Below are 18,582 nucleotides of genomic sequence, written 5' to 3'. Positions count from 1 at the left end.
TTCTGAAATATAACTCAAATCAGGTCTCTTAGATTGTGATCGATTCCTGTGACAGACGATTTTGGCTAATCGTGCTGAAATTAAAAAAAGATGGAAAATATATATAAAAAATGTAATCATAATTCACTCAAATAACATCATAGCAATTCTAAATTCGAGTGCTTCAGAGTTACTGCATATTGCCTTTGTAAGGCTGTATAAGTGCAGCTATGGGTTATTATACTAAAAAGTTCCCTGTATTTCTACAGTAAAACATTACTCTTAATCAGATCAGCTTTCCAGTAAAAAGACATCCTTAAAGTAAGATATATTCACTTGAGAAGCAAAAGATGGTATATTAAGACTTGTTTTCAGAGAATATATGTTGAAGTTCATCTTGTTCCATTTTCTAATGTCCATTTTTGCACTGCATTATGGATCTTATGGCCAGTTTGAGTCATTGCTTCAGGCATTCAGTATGGAAAAATCTTACTTTCTGAGAGAAAACATGCTGTTCGGACCCCTTGGGATGCTTTCGGAGACTGTGAGTCACAGGCATGAGCTCACCTTTAGATTGGAGAACAGGCAAATTTCTTTCACCATGAACTTTAATGCAGAAGATGTAATGCGTTGGTACAATACGAGTGCTTGTCAAAACAGTCTGACCTTAGCAAATTACATGTAGTTGCATAACAGAGGGTGGACGTGGTCTACGGCTTATAAATGGGCTTTTTATGAAACTTTTCGGTGGGCCAGAACTAGCAGGTCATATATATATATATATATATATATATATATATATATATATATATATATATACTTATCAAGACACTTCCCCTGAAAGAAAAAGTCACAAATAAATCTTCCTGATGACTGAATAATGATTCAAAACAAAGCGTCATGATATAGAGCAAGTCTCATATGTGTTTCATGCACATATGAAATGAGCAGCACTGACCACAAGGCTCTTTTTTGATTTCCGCCATACCCATGCAAGCAGTACATGGTGTTTCCTGTGCAAGTTACAGAAAACCACAGGTTAGTCACATGACCAAGCTTCCACGTTCAGCGCTCTGTTCCGCTCTACTGTTGTTCCATGCATTGATAGGAAGTGAATCGATTACGCTTGAAAGATACTGGAGTGTAAAACGATGCCAATGTAAAAAAATATTGCTCAAAACGAAGAGCAAAGGAGGACGAATGCAGACAGACAAAGATGGAAAAAAAGAAGGAGGATCCCTCATTCTTGGGTGAGATAAATATGATCATGATTGAAGATGACATGCACACATGTGAAAACATGTCTAAATTTCTTTGCATTAGACAAACAATACATCAAAGCAAGTGTTTCTTCAGAACCTTTTTTCCTTCACTAACGACAAACCTACACAAAATGTCACAGCTTTTTTTCTGAGAGTGTACAGACTGTCCTCATTTTCAACACCCACATGGCTTTATGTCTAATGTTATGTCTTTAATATCACTTTTGACCAATTTAATACATCCTTGCTGAATACAAGTATGAATTACTTTTGGATTGTACTGCGACCATGCATTAAAATTAAACTACTTATCTCTCACAGACAGGACACCGCAGACAGTTGAGGCCAATGGAGGAAGTCTCAGTCACCAGCCATCTCCTCTTCCCGAACTTCGTGTGGTTTTACTAGGCCGCAAAGGTGCTGGGAAGAGCTCAGCTGGAAATACTATTCTAGGCCTGGCAGGAGGGTTTGAGGTGAATAAACCGACTGAGGAGTGTGTGAAGAGGCGCGCAGATGTGGCAGGAAGGCGCGTCACGGTTGTGGACACCCCGGGCTGGGAATGGTACTATCCAGTGAATGGGACTCCCGGTTGGGTGAGGAGAGAAACTAAGCGAAGCATGTCCTTGTGTCCACCAGGCCCTCATGCCGTTCTTCTAGTGGTGCGATCCTGTACGTCAGTGACAGCCGAGTATCATCGGCAGATCGAGGAGCACCTGGAGCTGCTGGGCAAAGCGGTGTGGGATCACACACTGGTGCTGTTCACACGAGGGGACGAACTGGGCTCTGTTCCCATCGAACAGAGGATTCAAAATGGCGGCAAGGCCTTCCAGAGGCTCCTGGAACGGTGTGGGAACAGGTTTCACGTTCTGGAGAACAAGCGGCGTGTCGATGATGGATCGCAGATGAAGGAACTGATGAAGAAGTTGGATGAGCTGATCGGAGAGAGAGGAGGGAGATATTATGAGACAGATATGCTGCTTCTAGAACTGGAGGTGGAGAGTAAACGGAGGGCACGAGAAAGGAGGAAGAAACAGAGGCTGATGGAGGTGCAGACACTCAGAGGAACCATCAGAGCTGCGCTGATGAGTGAGTGAACAGCCTGCGAAATGTGTTCTTCCTCAATATTTTTGTCTTGAGTTCCAGTACAAATATATAAACATACTTGAAGGGTCAGTTCACTCAAAAATAAAAGGTCTGTCATTACTTACTCACCCTTATGTTTTTACAATCCTGTAAGACATTTGTTCATCTTTGGAACACAAATTAAGATATATTTCATGAAATCTGAGAGTTTTAAATTATTTATTTTTGCGCATATTTACATTTTTGGGTGAACTAACCCTTTAAGCAAAGTCTGGTACCACTAAGATGAACACATTTATTATTATTATTATTATTTAAATTACATACTTTCGGGTCAAAATGATACTAACAGACGATTAAGGGTTAAATCAAGAAGCAAAATGACAATATTTTAAACCTAAAATGTATCTACATGAAAAGAGTATATGCTTATAGAAAACATTTTGCCTTTGAATTATTTAATAAATTGATTTTTTTCTAAACTTATTTTGATCTTTTTTTCCTTAGAAAACATTATGTCATGTATCTTAATTAAAGAATGTTTAGACAATCATACTGGAAAACAAGATAAAAGTGCTTTTTGCAGTGTATCAAATTCAACAGACTGACTTTAGGTTTTTTTTTTCTTTTTCTTAATGTACAATGTACAAAATCCTCAAAAGTTTACAATGACTTCAGTAGTTACTAGAGAGTTATCATGTTTCTCACTTTAGAATACTGATCCAAATAATTAATAATTCCTATTGAAGGATTTGGTGATACTTCAGTCATTACTGGTGGGTTACCACGATCTTCACTTTAGAATTAATTATATATTATGCATCATTCATGTTAATTATGAACCTGTATATAGTAGTTCTTAGTAGCTCTCTGGGAGGTATGAAAACAACGTCTCAGGTTACAGATGTAACCCTGGTTCCCTGAGTAGGGAACGAGACGCTGCGTGGTAACGCATTGGGAACCTTCTGCGTGATGTCGTCACTGAAGCACTCATGTATCTAGCCAATCGCGAAGCGAGACGTCAGAGACGGGTGACGTCACGGACCAGGAAACTATAAAGCACACTCGGATGCAGAGCACGCCAGCTTCTAAGTAAGTCTGAAGCAAGCACTTGCAAGTGTGCAGGGGTACGGCAAGAGACGCAGCGTCTCGTTCCCTACTCAGGGAACCAGGGTTACATCTGTAACCTGAGACGTTCCCTTTCGTGGGAACTATCGACGCTGCCTGGTAACGCATTGGGAACGCAATCCCAACTGAGCCGTAGCTCAAGCACTTGCCAAGGTTATCTTGACAGGACAGAGGACCCCGGAGTGGAGCCAACATCAAGGTTATAATATTTAATAAATGTGTGCTGGCATGACCATCCAGCTGCATCACATATGTCACTCATGGAGACTCCTGACATCAGAGCTTTTGATGCCGCCATACCCCTGGTAGAGTGGGCGCGAACATTCAAGGGAGAGGGCTGTCCGGCCGCTTCGTATGCAAGTGAGATGGCCTCGACCACCCACTTGCTCATTCTCTGTTTTGATGCTGGGCCCCCTTTTTTAGGGGACCCATAACAGACAAACAACTGATCTGACTTACGCCACAGGGCAGCTCTGTGGACATAAGTATCCAAAGCCCTTACCGGGCATAACAGATTCAATTTTTCCTGATCCGCAGATTCAAATGGAGGAGGATAGAAAGACTGAAGCACAATGGGGCCTGGGACATTGGTAGGGACCTTTGGGACATACCCCGGTTTAGGATACAGGAATGCTTTCACCATTCCTGGAGCAAATTCAAGGAAAGAGGGAGCAACAGAAAGTGCTTGTAAATCTCCTATCCGCTTCAGAGAAGTGATAGCTAATAAAAGAATCGTTTTCAGAGTGAGGAACCTCTCAGGAACCTCCTCTAATGGTTCAAAGGGAGCCTCAGCTAACCCTTGTAAGACCACAGCCAAGTCCCAGGTTGGCACCCTTGTGCGCACTGGAGGCCTCAACCTCAGTGTGCCACGGAGGAAGCGTGTGACGAGGGGGTCTCGACCTACCGAGATATTCCCCTCAAGAGGAGCATGATATGCTGAAATTGCTGCAACATAAACCTTTAAGGTTGAGTGAGATAGGCCCTCCGAGAATTTTTTCTGGAGGAATTTTAGCAAAAAGCTAACAGAAGAAAGGACAGGGTCCGTATTATTGTGTCTACACCAGGTAGAAAACAAATTCCATTTGTAGGCATACAACTTCCTCGTGGCGGGAGCTCTGGAGTTAAGAATGGTCTCCACAACCTCGGTTGGGAGACCAGCATCTATGAGTCTGGCCCCCTCAGAGGCCAGGCCCATAGTTTCAGTCGTTCTGGGCGGGGATGTATAATCATGCCGCCTGCTTGAGACAGGAGGTCCTGTCTGAGAGGAAGCTCCATTGGGGAGCCGTTGAGTAACGACACTAGGTCTGAGAACCATATCCTGGTTGGCCAGAATGGGGCTACCAGTATTAGATTGGCCCCTTCTCGGCGTACTTTTTCCAGAACTCCCGGGAGCAGGGCGATCGGGGGAAATGCGTACAGGCGCAGCCTCGGCCACGTCTGCACCATAGCATCCAGACCCAGAGGTGCTGGATGTGTTAGGGAGTACCAGAGCGGACACTGGGTTGACTCTCCCGAGGCAAACAGGTCGACTTCCGCTCGACCGAAATTTTTCCATAGGAGACTCACCACTTCTGGGTGGAGTCTCCACTCCCCGGGCCTTGGCCCCTGCCTCAACAGGGCATCTGCTCCCACATTTTGATGTCCCGGGATGTAAGCTGCCCTCAGCGAGAGCAGCTTCCCTTGGGACCACAGGAGGATCTGACGGGCCAAGTAATATAGTCGGCGAGACCGCAGACCCCCCTGATGATTTATATATGCAACCACTGCAGTGTTGTCCGTACGAACCAACACATGGTAACCTCTCAGGTCTGGGAGAAAGTGTTTCAGAGCTAGGAACACTGCCATCATCTCTAGCCGATTTATGTGCCAAGAGAGCTGATGGTCTTCCCAAAGACCCTGAGCTGAGCGACCACTCATGATCGCTCCCCAGCCTGTGAGGGAGGCGTCCGTCGTAAGCATTACTCGACGAGTAGGGGCCCCCAACACGGGTCCCTGGGACAGGAACCGGGGGTCTTTCCACATGGTCAGAGAACGAAGACATCGTTTTGAGACTTTGATCATGCGAAAGGGATTTCCCCTCGGGGAGAACCCCCTGGTCCTGAGCCACCACTGTAGGGGTCTCATGTGCAGAAGGCCAAAAGGTATCACGTTGGATGCAGCTGCCATCAGACCCAGCAGTTTCTTGAACTGTTTTACAGTGAGTGACTGGCCTAACTTCACCCCTTTCATAGCCATAAGAATGGCACTCACCCGAGCGGGAGACAAATGTGCCCGCATCGTGGTGGAGCCCCACACTACACCCAGATAGTTGGTGGATTGAGCTGGAACTAGCACACTCTTTTTGGCATTGAGCCTCAGCCCAAGCCTCTTCATATGGGACAGAACAGCATCTCGATGCTGAACTGCTAGTTGCTCTGACTGAGCTAGAATCAACCAATCGTCAATATAATTCAGTATGCGAATGCCCTGGATCCTCAGCGGAGCCAGAGCTGCTTCCACGCATTTCGTGAATGTGCGGGGTGATAATGATAGGCCGAACGGAAGAACCCTGTACTGGTAAGCTTCGCCCCCGAAAGCAAACCTGAGGAACTTCCTGTGAGAAGGATGGATGGACACATGAAAGTAAGCATCTTTCAGGTCTATTGCCACAAACCAGTCCTCGGACCTGATCTGTGGTATAATCTGTTTGAGTGTCAGCATCTTGAACTTGAGCTTTTGTATTGAGCGATTTAGCACACGTAAATCTATAATAGGTCGTAGACCTCCATCCTTCTTTGGAACAATGAAGTAACGGCTGTAGAACCCTGACTGATTCCTGGGAGGAGGAACCCTTTCTATAGCTCCTTTTCGCAAAAGTGTCGCAACTTCTTGTTTCATAACCAGAGACTGCTCGGGGGTTACCACTGTGGGAAGGACCCCGTTGAATCTGGGTGGGCGAGACCCGAACTGGATCTTGTAACCCTCTTTTATAGTGAGCAGCACCCATTTTGATATATTCGGAAGAAGTTTCCATTCTACCAGAAAATTTACTAAGGGAACCAGTCTCTCGAGACTGGCCTCTGGTGTTTTTTGAGCACCTGATTCGACGCTCTGAAGCGGCGCACCGGCAGAGAACAATCGAATCAAGTGGCCGGCCCTCCTCGGAGGGTCGGTGGAGACCGCTGCGCCCTGACGCACACTGGGTGGCAGGGTTGGCATAACGATCCCCTGAGGGCGCCGAAGGGAAGCGGCTTTTAGATGTATTTTTCGCCGGCTCCCTTCGGAGGGGGCCGTCCTCATCGGTTCCTGACCCACAGACATCAGGACCGCTTCGAAGCCTTCCGGGCCAGGATAACGGCGCGCAGGTCCGTTCTGCCCCTAGAAGGCTTCGGCTGAGCGGGCCGACTCGATCCCCAAACTCTCTGCGGGGGAGCACGGGCGGCCACGCTGATCTTTTTTTTGCGCTCTGTGGTGCGCTGAGGAGCTCGTTGACGGCCGAGGCTGATCCCGCTCATCAGCCTCGGGGGGAGGGATTCTTGGTTTGCAGGGGATGAACCTCTGGAACGCCGCAGATTGTTTCTTAGCCTCCTGGAACCTCTCGACGACTGTTGTAACGGCGTCCCTGAAGAGGCCCGCAGGAGACAGCGGCGCGTCCATAAGGGAGGCTTTGTCACGCTCCCTTATGTCCGAGAGGTTCAGCCACAAGTGCCTCTCCGTAGTCACCAATGCTGCCATAGAGCGGCCGATTTCTTTTGCCGTCTCTTTGGTGGCACGGAGAGCCAGGTCAGTTGCCATCCTGATTTCCTGGATGCACTCATACGTGGCCTCCCCGCTATTCTCCACTTCCCCCAGCAGGTCGGCTTGATATGCCTGTAGGAGCGACATGGTATGTAGACATGCCGCTGCCTGACCTGCTGCCGCATAAGCCTTGCCCACCAAGCCTGATGTAGTTTTTAATGGCTTGGTGGGCAACGTCGGGGTTTTCAGCGACGATGCAGACTCGGGGGAGAGATAGCCCGCAAGCGTCTCTTCCACCCGAGGCATCGCCGCATAGCCTTGCTGCTTCAGCCCCACGATGTTACTATACATTGAGGTCTGGGGGCTGAAGACGCGATATGATGCCGGCTTCTTCCAAGACCTCAAGACCTCGGTGTGGAGGTCCGGAAAGAAGGGCAAACCCCGACGCTGAGGTAGTGACCGAGCGGGCAGAAAGCGCTCATCCAGCTTACTCTTTGGTCTAGTAACTGCCCGCTCTGCTGGCCAGTCAATTTTTTATTTGGCCACAGCCCTGGTCACTACCTCCAGGAGCTCCTCATGTGCTGGGCAAGAGGGTGGCGGTTCCTCTTCCCCCACGCTCATCACATCAACCTCCTCAGAGGAAGAGAGATGAAGCGCGGGTGCCTCTCTCTGGGGGGAAGAAACCGCAGCGCGTGCTTCCGCCGCCTGAGAAGAGGCACTGGGGCTGGCAGGTAAAGGGCGAGATAAGGCTGGGCCCGTCTCAACCCCCTCTGCCAGCTCCATTTGCGAACCCCACGAATGAAGCCGCCGCTGCGCCTCAGCAACAGCGGGACCCGATCCGCGGGGAACGCCGACCGGAGCACCCTCTTTATCGTGAAAGAGTGCCCGGCGTGATCTTAAAACTCTGAGGGTGAGCTTCTCGCAATGAACACAGACAGCCCCCTCGAGAGCTGCCTGTGCATGCTCAACCCCCAGGCAGACAACACACATCTCGTGAGTGTCCCCATCTGGAATATACCGTGTGCATGGGTGAACACACTTTTTAAATTGTCTGCCTTCCGCCATTTCACTCGTGTCTTATTCACTATATATATGTATATATATATATATATATATATATGTGTGGTGCACAGTAACACTCTTGTCCTCAGACGAAGAGATAATGTTTTCCAAAAATAAGCAGGACAAACAACACCAAATAAGACACACAAGATAACATAGAGCGCTTGCTGAAGACACAGAAGCTGGCGTGCTCTGCATCCGAGTGTGCTTTATAGTTTCCTGGTCCGTGACGTCACCCGTCTCTGACGTCTCGCTTCGCGATTGGCTAGATACATGAGTGCTTCAGTGACGACATCACGCAGAAGGTTCCCAATGCGTTACCACACAGCGTCGATAGTTCCCACGAAAGGGAACAGTAGTTACTTTAGTTAAAGGTGCTAAAGAGGATATTTTCGTCGACTGAGAAACCAAAGACTGTTACTGAGTTTCACAGCTTCACAGCTCATTTTGAGGGAACGCCTCCCAAAACTTGTGCACGAGTATTAGAACACAAGTGTTTACCACCAGCATTCGCTGTGTCATGTTAGTGGATTCATTATGTCGGACTCACCGCAGGTAACTCATAATCTGCAGTTGTTACTCCTGTCTCCTGACAAAAACATTGCATGTGGCGCCTGTAGAGTGTGGAAAGTTACCGGAACGCACATCCACGCACGTCTCGCACAAGGAATGTCATGGCAGTGACTGACAAGCCAGAGGGCCAATACGCACACGTCTCTCACAAGGAACGTAATGGCAGTGATTGAAAAGCCAGAGGGCCAATCGATTGGCTGATGTTTTTAAGGCCCTACCTCGTGCACAGATGATGTATATTAATATTATTCCTTTCAGTGCACCTAATAAATAGTCTTTTATCATCAGTTAGTAAAGACAGTTTCAAGTAATATTGCAAAAATGTATAAAACAAAACATCCTCTTTAGCACATTTAATAGTAGTTAGAGTGTTAATTATGCATTACTCATTTGTCCCTGTTCATTTATTCATTAATGAAGGATCAGTATTCTAAAGTGTTACCATATGTAGAAAAAACAGTCACATGTAGAGTCATGTGAAAAGGAAAGTATGCAATTTTGAATTCTATGGTTTTACGTATCAGAATAAAAAATAATAAAAATCGTTCTTAAAATTAGGTAAATACAACCTCAGATGACAACAGCACATGACATATTACACCGTGTCATGGTTTATTTAACAAAAGCGTGTGTGTGTTTAACAAAAATGTGTGACAAACTAAGTACACCCTTTCTGCTTCCATAGGAATTAAAAGTGTAAAGTAGCAGTCAGGCACTGCTAATCAAACACCAGCAGGGTTGTATTTACCTAATTTTAAGACCTGCTAAAGACCAGATGCTCTGTATATTAGTGCTGTATATTAGTGCTGTTACAGCAAACAATTTCTTTTTTTGCTCCTTAAAAAATAATTAAAATACTGAACATTTAAAGGGTTAGTTCACCCAAAAATGAAAATTCTGTCATTAATTACTCACCCTCATGTCGTTCCACACCCGTAAGACATTCGTTCATCTTCAGAACACAAATTAAGATATTGTTGATAAAATCCAATGGCTCAGTGAGGCCTCCATTGACAGCAAGATAACTGACACTTTAAAATGCCCAGAAAAGTACTAAAGACATGGTTCAACCTTAATGTTATGAAGCGACTGAATACTTTTTGTGCACCAAAAAAACAAAATAGCGACTTTATTCTACAATATCTAGTGATGGGCGATTTCAAAACACTGCTTCATGAAGCTTCAAAGCTTTACAGCGACTTTATTCTACAATATCTAGTGATGGGCGATTTCAAAACACTGCTTCATGAAGCTTCAAAGCTTTACAGCGACTTTATTCTACAATATCTAGTGAAGGGCGATTTCAAAACACTGCTTCATGAAGCTTCAAAGCTTTACAAATCTTTTGTTTCGAATCAGAGGTTCAGAGCGTGTATCAAACTGCCAGTCACGTGAACCATTGAAATTTTGAAACATTTTGAAACACTTATGACATAACGAAGCCTCGTTTACTGAAATCACATGACTTTGGCAGTTTGAAACACGCTCTGAACCACTTATTCGAAACAAAAGATTTGTAATTTTGTAAAGCTTCGAAGCTTCATGAAGCAGTGTTTTGAAATCGGCCATCACTAGATATTGTTGAATAAAGTCGTTATTTTGGGGGGTTTTTTGGTGCACAAAAAGTATTCTTGTCGCTTCATAAGATTAAGGTTGAACCACTGTAGTCACATGAACTGTTTTAAATACCTTTCTGGGCATCTGAAAGTGTTAATTATCTTGTTGTCAATGGAGGCCTCACTGAGCTATTGGATTTTATCAAAAATATCTTAATTTGTGTTCTGAAGATGAACGAAGGTCTTACGGGTGTGGAACGACATGAGGGTGAGTAATTAATGACAGAATTTTAATTTTTGGGTGAACTAACCCTTTAAGGTCAATCATTATGTAAATCTGAATGATGGAATTTCATAAATTCTATGTGTGATCTGAATGTATGCAGACACTACAATTTTGTAAGATTTTAATACAGGCCTACATAATACATTAGCACAGTGATGTATATAACCTTTGTTTGGCAAAAAGATTTGAATAACATAAAAATCCATCTAAATGATATGTCAACAAAAGAAACAAGTAACAACTTCATTTATTTGTTTTTGTGTATTGTGTCTCCTGTCCCCTCTAGATGACAATCCTCAAATTGAAGACCAGGATGAGAAGAATCTCTTCTCCAGAGGTTCACGGCGTCTCCCGGAGCTGAGACTGGTTCTGCTGGGAGAGAGAGAAACGGGGAAAAGCTCGGCTGGAAACGCTATCCTCGGAGGACCAGGATACTTTCAAAGTGGAGCGGCGACAGAGGAGTGTTCGAGACAGCAGACAGAGGTATCTAATAGACTGGTGATGGTGGTGGATGTGCCTGGATGGGAGGACGGACCAGAGGGAACAACTCCAGAGAGAGTGAAGCGAGAGATTGGAATGAGCGTAACGTTATGTCCTCCTGGACCTCATGCGTTTCTTTTGACATTAAGAGTGGACGCACTCGTCCAAGCACAGTCGGTGCGGGAGCACTTGGAGCTTCTGGGAGAGACGGTTTGGAGACATACACTTCTTCTGTTCACAAGGGGCGACCAGCTACGAGAGGGAGTCACAATTGAGCAGCACATCCAAGGAGGAGGAAAGGAACTTCGCTGGTTGGTGGAACGATGTTCGAATAGGTTCCACGTCATCAGCAGCAATTCTTATTTGGAATCACAGAATTCCAAAGCACAAATAACAGAACTTCTGGAGAAGATTGAGAAGATGGTGGCGGGAAATCGGTGTGAGGCCTTCTCGCCACTAGTGCATGAGATTCAAGAGTTAGGGAGACAAAAAAATGAAAAATTTCAACTGAAGATCAAGGAGTTTAGCGAAAAGTTTCAACGGCAGGAGGAAGAACTGAAGAAGATGAAGGAACGAGAGGTCAAGAGCATTCGGTGGTTTTTCGATAGACGCAAAAAAGACAAAGTACAATCTCCTGAGAAGGCCGAAAGGGAAGAGTCACCGTACAAGGGCGAAGATGACAGGAGAAGTGTGATGGGTGAGCTGGAGGAAAGGATGGCGTGGTTAACGGAAGACAAGGAGCGAGAGATACAAGAGCTGAGCGCTGAAATAAGCAAAGTCATGGTGACTCACCATCAGGGAGTGAAAGAGAACAAGCAACTGCTAATGAGATTAGAGGAAAGAGAACGCGAGGGGGAAGAACTTAAAGAGAAAGTGGACGAGCTTCAAATAAAATTGCTGGAACTGGAGCGTTTGGGTGCCATGAAAGAGCAAGAACGAAAAGAGAGAGAGACCGAAATTCAGCGAGCTCACTTGGACGAGATGAATGAACTTAAAAACAAATTGCTGGACGCTGAAAAAGAGATTGACAGTATGAGAGGCAAGGCTGATGAAACTCAAAAAGAGATGGATTCCTCACAACGCAGGTATGAAGAAGAGGCCAGGCAGCAAAAGCAAGAGATAGAGAGCAAATTGAAAGAGAAGGACAATGACATTGAAAACATTTTAAGAGAAATTGAGGAGGTGAAACTTAAGGCTGAGAGCAGAGAAAGAGAACAAAGTGAGAAATTCAGGGAAAAGGTTGAGAAGAGAGAGAAAGAGATGGACAAGCTGAGAGAGATGATGGAGATGATGACAAAAGAGATGGAGCAGCTACGAATGTCTTATCAAGAGCAAGTGAAAACAACAGAAGCCGAGAGAGAAATGCGTGGAGACATTGTGGAGAAATACAACACGCTCATAGATAAACTTGTAGGGAAAGACAAAGAAATAGAGCAAACGATGAAAGACAAGGAAAAAGAGCTGAATCGAAATGCTAAAACACAAGAGCAGCTTCAGCAAAAAGAAGACGAAATAGTCAAATTAAGACAAAGAGATCAAGAAAAGGACAGAGAACTGAAGACAGTGAAGCAAAACATTACCGAAAAACAGAGGGATATAGAAAAGTTAAAAGACACTGTTCAGACAAATACTGAAAAACACACAGCTGAACTTAAAGTTTTGGAGGAAGAGTTGAAAGCAAAAAAAGATGAAATAGACAAATTAAAACAAAAAACCCTAGAGAAAGACAAAGACATTGACAAACTAAAGCAAAACATTTCCGAAAAACAAAATGATATTGAAAAGATAAAAGACAGTGTTCAGGCACATATTGAAGAAAATGCTGCACAACTTAAACATCTACAGGAGGAATTCAAAGTAAAAGAAAAGGAAAATGAAAGATTAAGACGGAAAGACCAGGAGAAAGAACGAGAAATTGACATACTTGGGCAAAACATTAGCAAAAAACAGAAAGACAATGAAAAGTTAAGAGACTATATTGAAGAAAGTGTGGCTCAACTGAAGCATTTAGAGGAAGAGCTGAAAATGAAAGAAGAGGAAATAACCAAATTAAGACAAAGAGACCTGGAGAAAGACAATGAAATTCACACACTTAAGAAAAATATTATTGGCCAACAGCAAGACGCTGAAAAATTTAAAGTCAGTCTTCAGTCAAATATTGAAGAAAGTGCTGCTCAATTGAAGCGTTTAGAGGAAGAATTAAAAAAAAAAGATGAGGAAATAATCCAATTAAGAACAAGAGACCTGAAGAAAGACAGAGAAATGAACACACTGCAGGAAAACATTTGTGAAAAACAAAAAGACATTGAAAAGTTAAGAGAGAATATTCAAGCACATATTGAGGAAAGTGCAGCTCAACTAAAACATTTAGATGAGGAGCTACAAACAAAAGAAAATGAAATAACCAAATTAAATGAGAGAGACATGGAGAAAGACAAAGAAATGGAGACACTGCTGCAAACAGTCCATGAAAAGCATATAAGAGACATAGAAAAGTTGAAAAACTGTGTTCAAGCAAATACTGAACAAGGTGCTGCTCAACTAAAACTTCTAGAGGAGGAGTTTGACGTAAAGATGGAGGTCTACAAAAGAAAGAATACAGTTATGGAAAAGGAGATGGAAAATATAAAGAAACAGTATGAGGAAACAAGACTAATAATGGAGATGAAAGAGAATATAATCAGTCAGTTACAACAGCAACACGCAGACAATGAAAGACGCTCAGAAGAGCTGAGACAACAGCACAGGGAACAGCAAGAACAAAACGACGTCCTACAAAACTTGAACACAGAACTGGAGAAAGAATTCAAAGAGCTGAAAAGCAAATGTGAGGGACTTCAGACTCAGTTAAAGACTTCAGTTGAGCGCTATGAGATACAGATGAAAGAAACTAAAGGGTTAGAACAACAGCTAGAAGAGTTAAAACGGCTGATGGATGAGAAGGAGAAAGAGAAAGAGAGTGATATGCAAGACATTAAGGTGTATTATGAGAAAAGACTGATAGAGAGGCATGAAGAGCATGAGACAGAGAGAGAACAAGAGCTTTGCAAAAGAGAGAGGGAGGTAGAAAAGAAAGAAGAAAAATTTGCACAAAACAAACAAGATTTGTTAATGAGAGAGGGTGAAATTACTAGGAGAGAGCAAGCACTAACAGATGAAAAGCAGAATTTGGAGGTGCAAATGTACAGGATTAAAGAAGAGGAGAAGAATCTGGTAAACGAGGGCGAGAATAACAAGCGTTTGGCTGTCGATCTGATGAGAATGAGAGAAGAGATTGAGAAAAAAGCGGAAGAGCTTATGGTCGAAGAGGAAAAATTAAAGGTGCAAGAGCAGCAAATAAAATGTAAAAAGGATGAGCTACAAGCAATGGAGAGGATATTGGAGAACAAGGAAAAGGAAATAAAAGATCTGAATGAAAAGCAGGAGAAAAATATGGAAAACCTTAGACAGCAGCTAGAAAGGAGAGAACAAGAGCTGTTTGAAACAGAGGAGAAATTTGTTGAAAAACAACACAGCCTTAATGAAGAAGAAAAATCTTTGGAGATGCTCAGATCAAATCTGGAAATGAGAGAAAATGAACTTAATCAACGGGAGCAGATGTGGGAAGTAAAAACCAAAGAACTTTCAAAGAGCTCAGAGGAACTTGATGATAACAAACACAACATGCAAAAACGGCAAGCCGAGTTGAGCAATAAGGAAAATTATCTTCTGCAAAAAATAAAAGGATTGCAAGAAAAGGAGCAAGAACTTGTTCAGAGAGAGCAGGACCTTGAACTCAAAGGTCAAAGACTGATGGAGCAACAACGAGATATGGAAAAACAGGACAATACTCAGCAAAACCAGACAGCTTCACCTGATGAGCATGACCTGGAGCTTGAGAGCATCAGAGAAGCATTAGGAAAAAGGGAGCAAGAGCTGATAAAAGCCGAAGAAGCACTTTCTCAAAGAGAGCAGAAGCTGAAAAGTGAAGAAATCTTTTTGGAGAAAAGACAGCAAGTCATGCAAAAACGGGAAGAACATCATGAAGACTTGTTACACGGTCTGAAGAAACAGCAGGATGTTTTGAAAGACAGAGAATGCTCTTTAGATACCAGAGAAACAGATCTGCATCAACTGCAATTGGAGCTCTCTATGAGAGATAATAAACACCAATATTTACAGAACCAAGAATTAGATCTAAAGAAAAAAGAGAGCGATGTTGAGGCCAAAACACAAATGCTAGAACTCCTAAAAACAACACTAGATGGGAGAGAAAAAGAGCTTGAGGAACATCAAAACCAACTGGACAGCAGAACGCTGGAGCTAAATAATGAACAAGACAAGCTGGAAAAGAAGCGAGAGGAACTTGAGAAATGGGAGAAGTATTTGTATAACACAGAGCTCAAATCGATACAAAAAGAGCCTTTCTCAGGGTATCGCCAATGGAAAAACAGCACTGAAATTAATGGGAAACACATGGAAGCTGAAAAAATCCATGGATTGTGTCAAGAAGTAGGAGTGGAGGGTGGCATTTGTGACGCAACAGACACAAGAAGTGAAGAGCGACTGGAGTTGGCTACTATAAACTGTGCAAACAACAGATCAGTAAAGAACCAGAGGGTTAAACGAACACTGGAGGAAGATGGTGAGAGTGACAATTCTGAAAGCAAAAGTGAGGAAGACTTCTTTGAATCTTCAAGCGCTAGTTTCCAACTTACCGGAGGTACACCCTTTCCTGTGTCTGAACTAAGGCTGATGCTTTTAGGAGACTCCTGGTCGCCCCGTCACCCAGCGAAATGTACAATTGTGGGGCCTGATGCAAATGGAAGCAACCCTTGGAGGGGAGAAATATCCAGCAGGCAAATCACCATTGTAGAGCCTCAGGACCTGAAATGGAGATATGGGACTGACAGTAAAGGCACATTTCAAAAACATCTCTTTCAAAGTATCTCTCTGTGTCAACCTGGACCACATGCATTCATCCTGGTAATACCTGCTTATGTATCATTCACTGGTCAGTACATGCGTGCAGTGGAACGTACCATGTCAGCGTTAGGAGAAGCATCGTGGAAGCACGCTGTTGTTCTGCTCACCTGGGGGGAAACATTAGGAGAGAGTGTCCATCAGCATGTGAAGAGAAACGGTGACCTGGAGCGGCTGGTTCTGAAGTGTGGGAATAGATGCCATGTGCTTGACAACGGACATCGGGAATCTCACGTGGTTAAGTTGCTGGACAAGGTTGAGGAGTTGCTTGGAGGAAACAATGGACATTACTACAAACTGGACTGAAATAGAGAATTTAAAGTGAGCCTTTATGACTGTTAATAATATTTAAATTATGATATAGTCTGGTAGATTGTCTTGACATTCTCGACTTTAAACATATATGTGATTAGCAGTACAAATGAAAATAAACAAGATTATAAAAAGACTTTGTGTTTATGTAGAGTGAATACTGGTAAAGTGGAACAATGGTTAAAGTGGGACAGTTAAGCTTTATAGTTTCTATTTTTACATGTATATGATTCCATTACAAAAAATCAACACTGAGCTCATCATAATGAAGTATGCGATAAAAAAAATATAGGTTCTGTGGCTATGACATCACTTCTGGGGGGTTGTGGCACACCATATTCAACAACCTTGCAGTGAACCATGATGATAAGTAAAATGACAGCATTCTGAGGTGAATAATGTTAAGGTTATACAAATAAAAATATAACTCATGGTTCATTTGTAATTGTTATATATTTGTTACAGGATGTAATGGTGAATCCGATTTTTTTTTAAATCACATTCATATTAAAGGATGTTCATGTCTTTCTCTCTTAAGTCAAAAAAAAAAAAAAAGGTTTCTGAGGAAAACATTCCAGGATTGTTCTCCATATAGTGGACTTCAGTGGGGTTCAACAGCTTGAAGGTCCAAATTACAGTTTCATTGCAGCTTTAAAGGGCTCTACACGATCCCAGATGAGGAATAAGGGTCTTATCTAGAAAAAACGATCAGCCATTTTATTAAAAAAAATAAAAATAAAATGTATATACTTTTTAACCACAAATGCTCGTCTTGCACTGCTCCTGCAATCAGCATTAAGTTGTAAAACGTTATCAGACATACAGGTTTTAAGTTCCTGAAGACAACAAATAACAGAAAGGGGTGGGCAAACTGAGTTGGGTTTAACCGTAAAATAAATTTGAATATCAACAGCGTAACTATGAAAATTGAGACCATAACATTCCTTGATCTGACCCAGTAGCAGCACATAAATGAGAAACAAAAGGGCCAAAATATTTATATTGTAATTATATTGTTATTGTGTATTTAATTCATTAGGCCTGCACTTGAATAACAATTTGATGTGTTTGAAGTGTCCCAGTTTGACAGTAGTGCATGGAAAAATGTGGTTTGGGGTTAATGTGTGTTTAAGGAAGAGTCAGCCATCCTGTGTTTAATGTTTCTTTCTTTTTTATTCTGTATTGTATAGCTAGCAGAGCTCTATTTAGAATAGTATCATATGAGGAGCTAAGACATTTGAATCAAATTACCAGACAAATTATCTGAAAGTGTCCCACTTTACCGATATTCACCCTACAAAAGAGTAGGCGAATGACAGCAAACATGCAATATAGGACTACTGTAATTCAAACTCTTATCAGACGGTGGCGCACTTGTATAAACATTCTCATGGGTCATTTCACAAACACAGTATTCACAAATTCACAGTAGCCCTTTTTATCATCTTTAGTTAATCTATTAGCAAATATGAGGAAGAAGACGCTATTTTAATACTCTCTTTTTAATACCATGTAATGAGGTGGTAAGTGCGTGATTCATTTCAAACCACCTCACGTAACAGACCTTTTTATGTGTAACGATCCCTATAGTCTAAAAATGAATCATGAAGAAATTTAGCCGAGTTCCTCATAATGTGTTGCGACTGCGAGATTGGAAACAAAGACGATATTACGTTTATAAAGGTAGATTAGTTACATTTAACACCGATTCAAGAATATTCAGGGATTCTCCGGAACATAAACAGATGGTTTTTCCATTAGTGCCTCAGTGAAGTGGCGTCTTGCTGTGCTTCCGCTGCGATCTTGACGGGTAAATTATTACCTTTAAAATGGGTGGTCTGTTTCGTCTGAAAGAGAAACCCTTTCCATAGAGTGAAAAACACACATTTAAAATGAAATTCTCTTTTTGGCCCACACACAGAAAACCCAAACGCTTACCTATAATCTGAGGTAATTACGCGATGGCGTCGGATAGCCTAGTATTCCTCCGCCTTGCTATTACGCGAGTCAGATGAAATGTTGAAAAACAATTCACTAACAGCGTTTCATTTCTCCCCCACAACGTTTTTGTGTGTCTGTTTGGAGTCTATTTCCAAGATTTTGGAAAGAATCTAATTCATCACTCATGACAAGTATAGATTTTAATGTATAAAACCATTTTTTATAGATTTTAGGAAAATTA

General features: G+C 42.8%; 1 protein-coding gene across 1 annotated transcript; it reads left to right on the top strand.

Annotated features, from left to right (window-relative positions):
* Positions 1 to 1,049: 1,049 nt before the first annotated feature.
* si:dkey-185m8.2 (trichohyalin) lies at positions 1,050 to 16,534 on the top strand. The gene is made up of 3 exons (XM_048184683.1): positions 1,050 to 1,229; positions 1,563 to 2,327; positions 10,933 to 16,534. The coding sequence occupies exons 1-3, from the start codon at positions 1,196 to 1,198 to the stop codon at positions 16,392 to 16,394; spliced, it is 6,261 nt and encodes a 2,086-aa protein (XP_048040640.1). The 5' UTR covers positions 1,050 to 1,195; the 3' UTR covers positions 16,395 to 16,534.
* The last annotated feature ends 2,048 nt before the right edge of the window (positions 16,535 to 18,582 follow it).

Source organism: Megalobrama amblycephala, linkage group LG3 (genome assembly GCF_018812025.1).
Source record: "Megalobrama amblycephala isolate DHTTF-2021 linkage group LG3, ASM1881202v1, whole genome shotgun sequence".
NCBI classification, from domain to species: Eukaryota; Metazoa; Chordata; class Actinopteri; order Cypriniformes; family Xenocyprididae; genus Megalobrama; species Megalobrama amblycephala.
Note: the sequence above shows the minus strand (reverse complement) of the source record. Positions and strands in the feature narration are given on the sequence as shown.

Bases quoted from the DNA above. Each gene is read 5' to 3' on its own strand.
- si:dkey-185m8.2 (XM_048184683.1), top strand. From the start codon at position 1,196: ATGGAAAAAAAGAAGGAGGATCCCTCATTCTTGG. The intron at 1,230-1,562 runs GTGAGATAAATA...TATCTCTCACAG, and splicing joins GGAGGATCCCTCATTCTTGG to ACAGGACACCGCAGACAGTT. The intron at 2,328-10,932 runs GTGAGTGAACAG...TGTCCCCTCTAG, and splicing joins CATCAGAGCTGCGCTGATGA to ATGACAATCCTCAAATTGAA.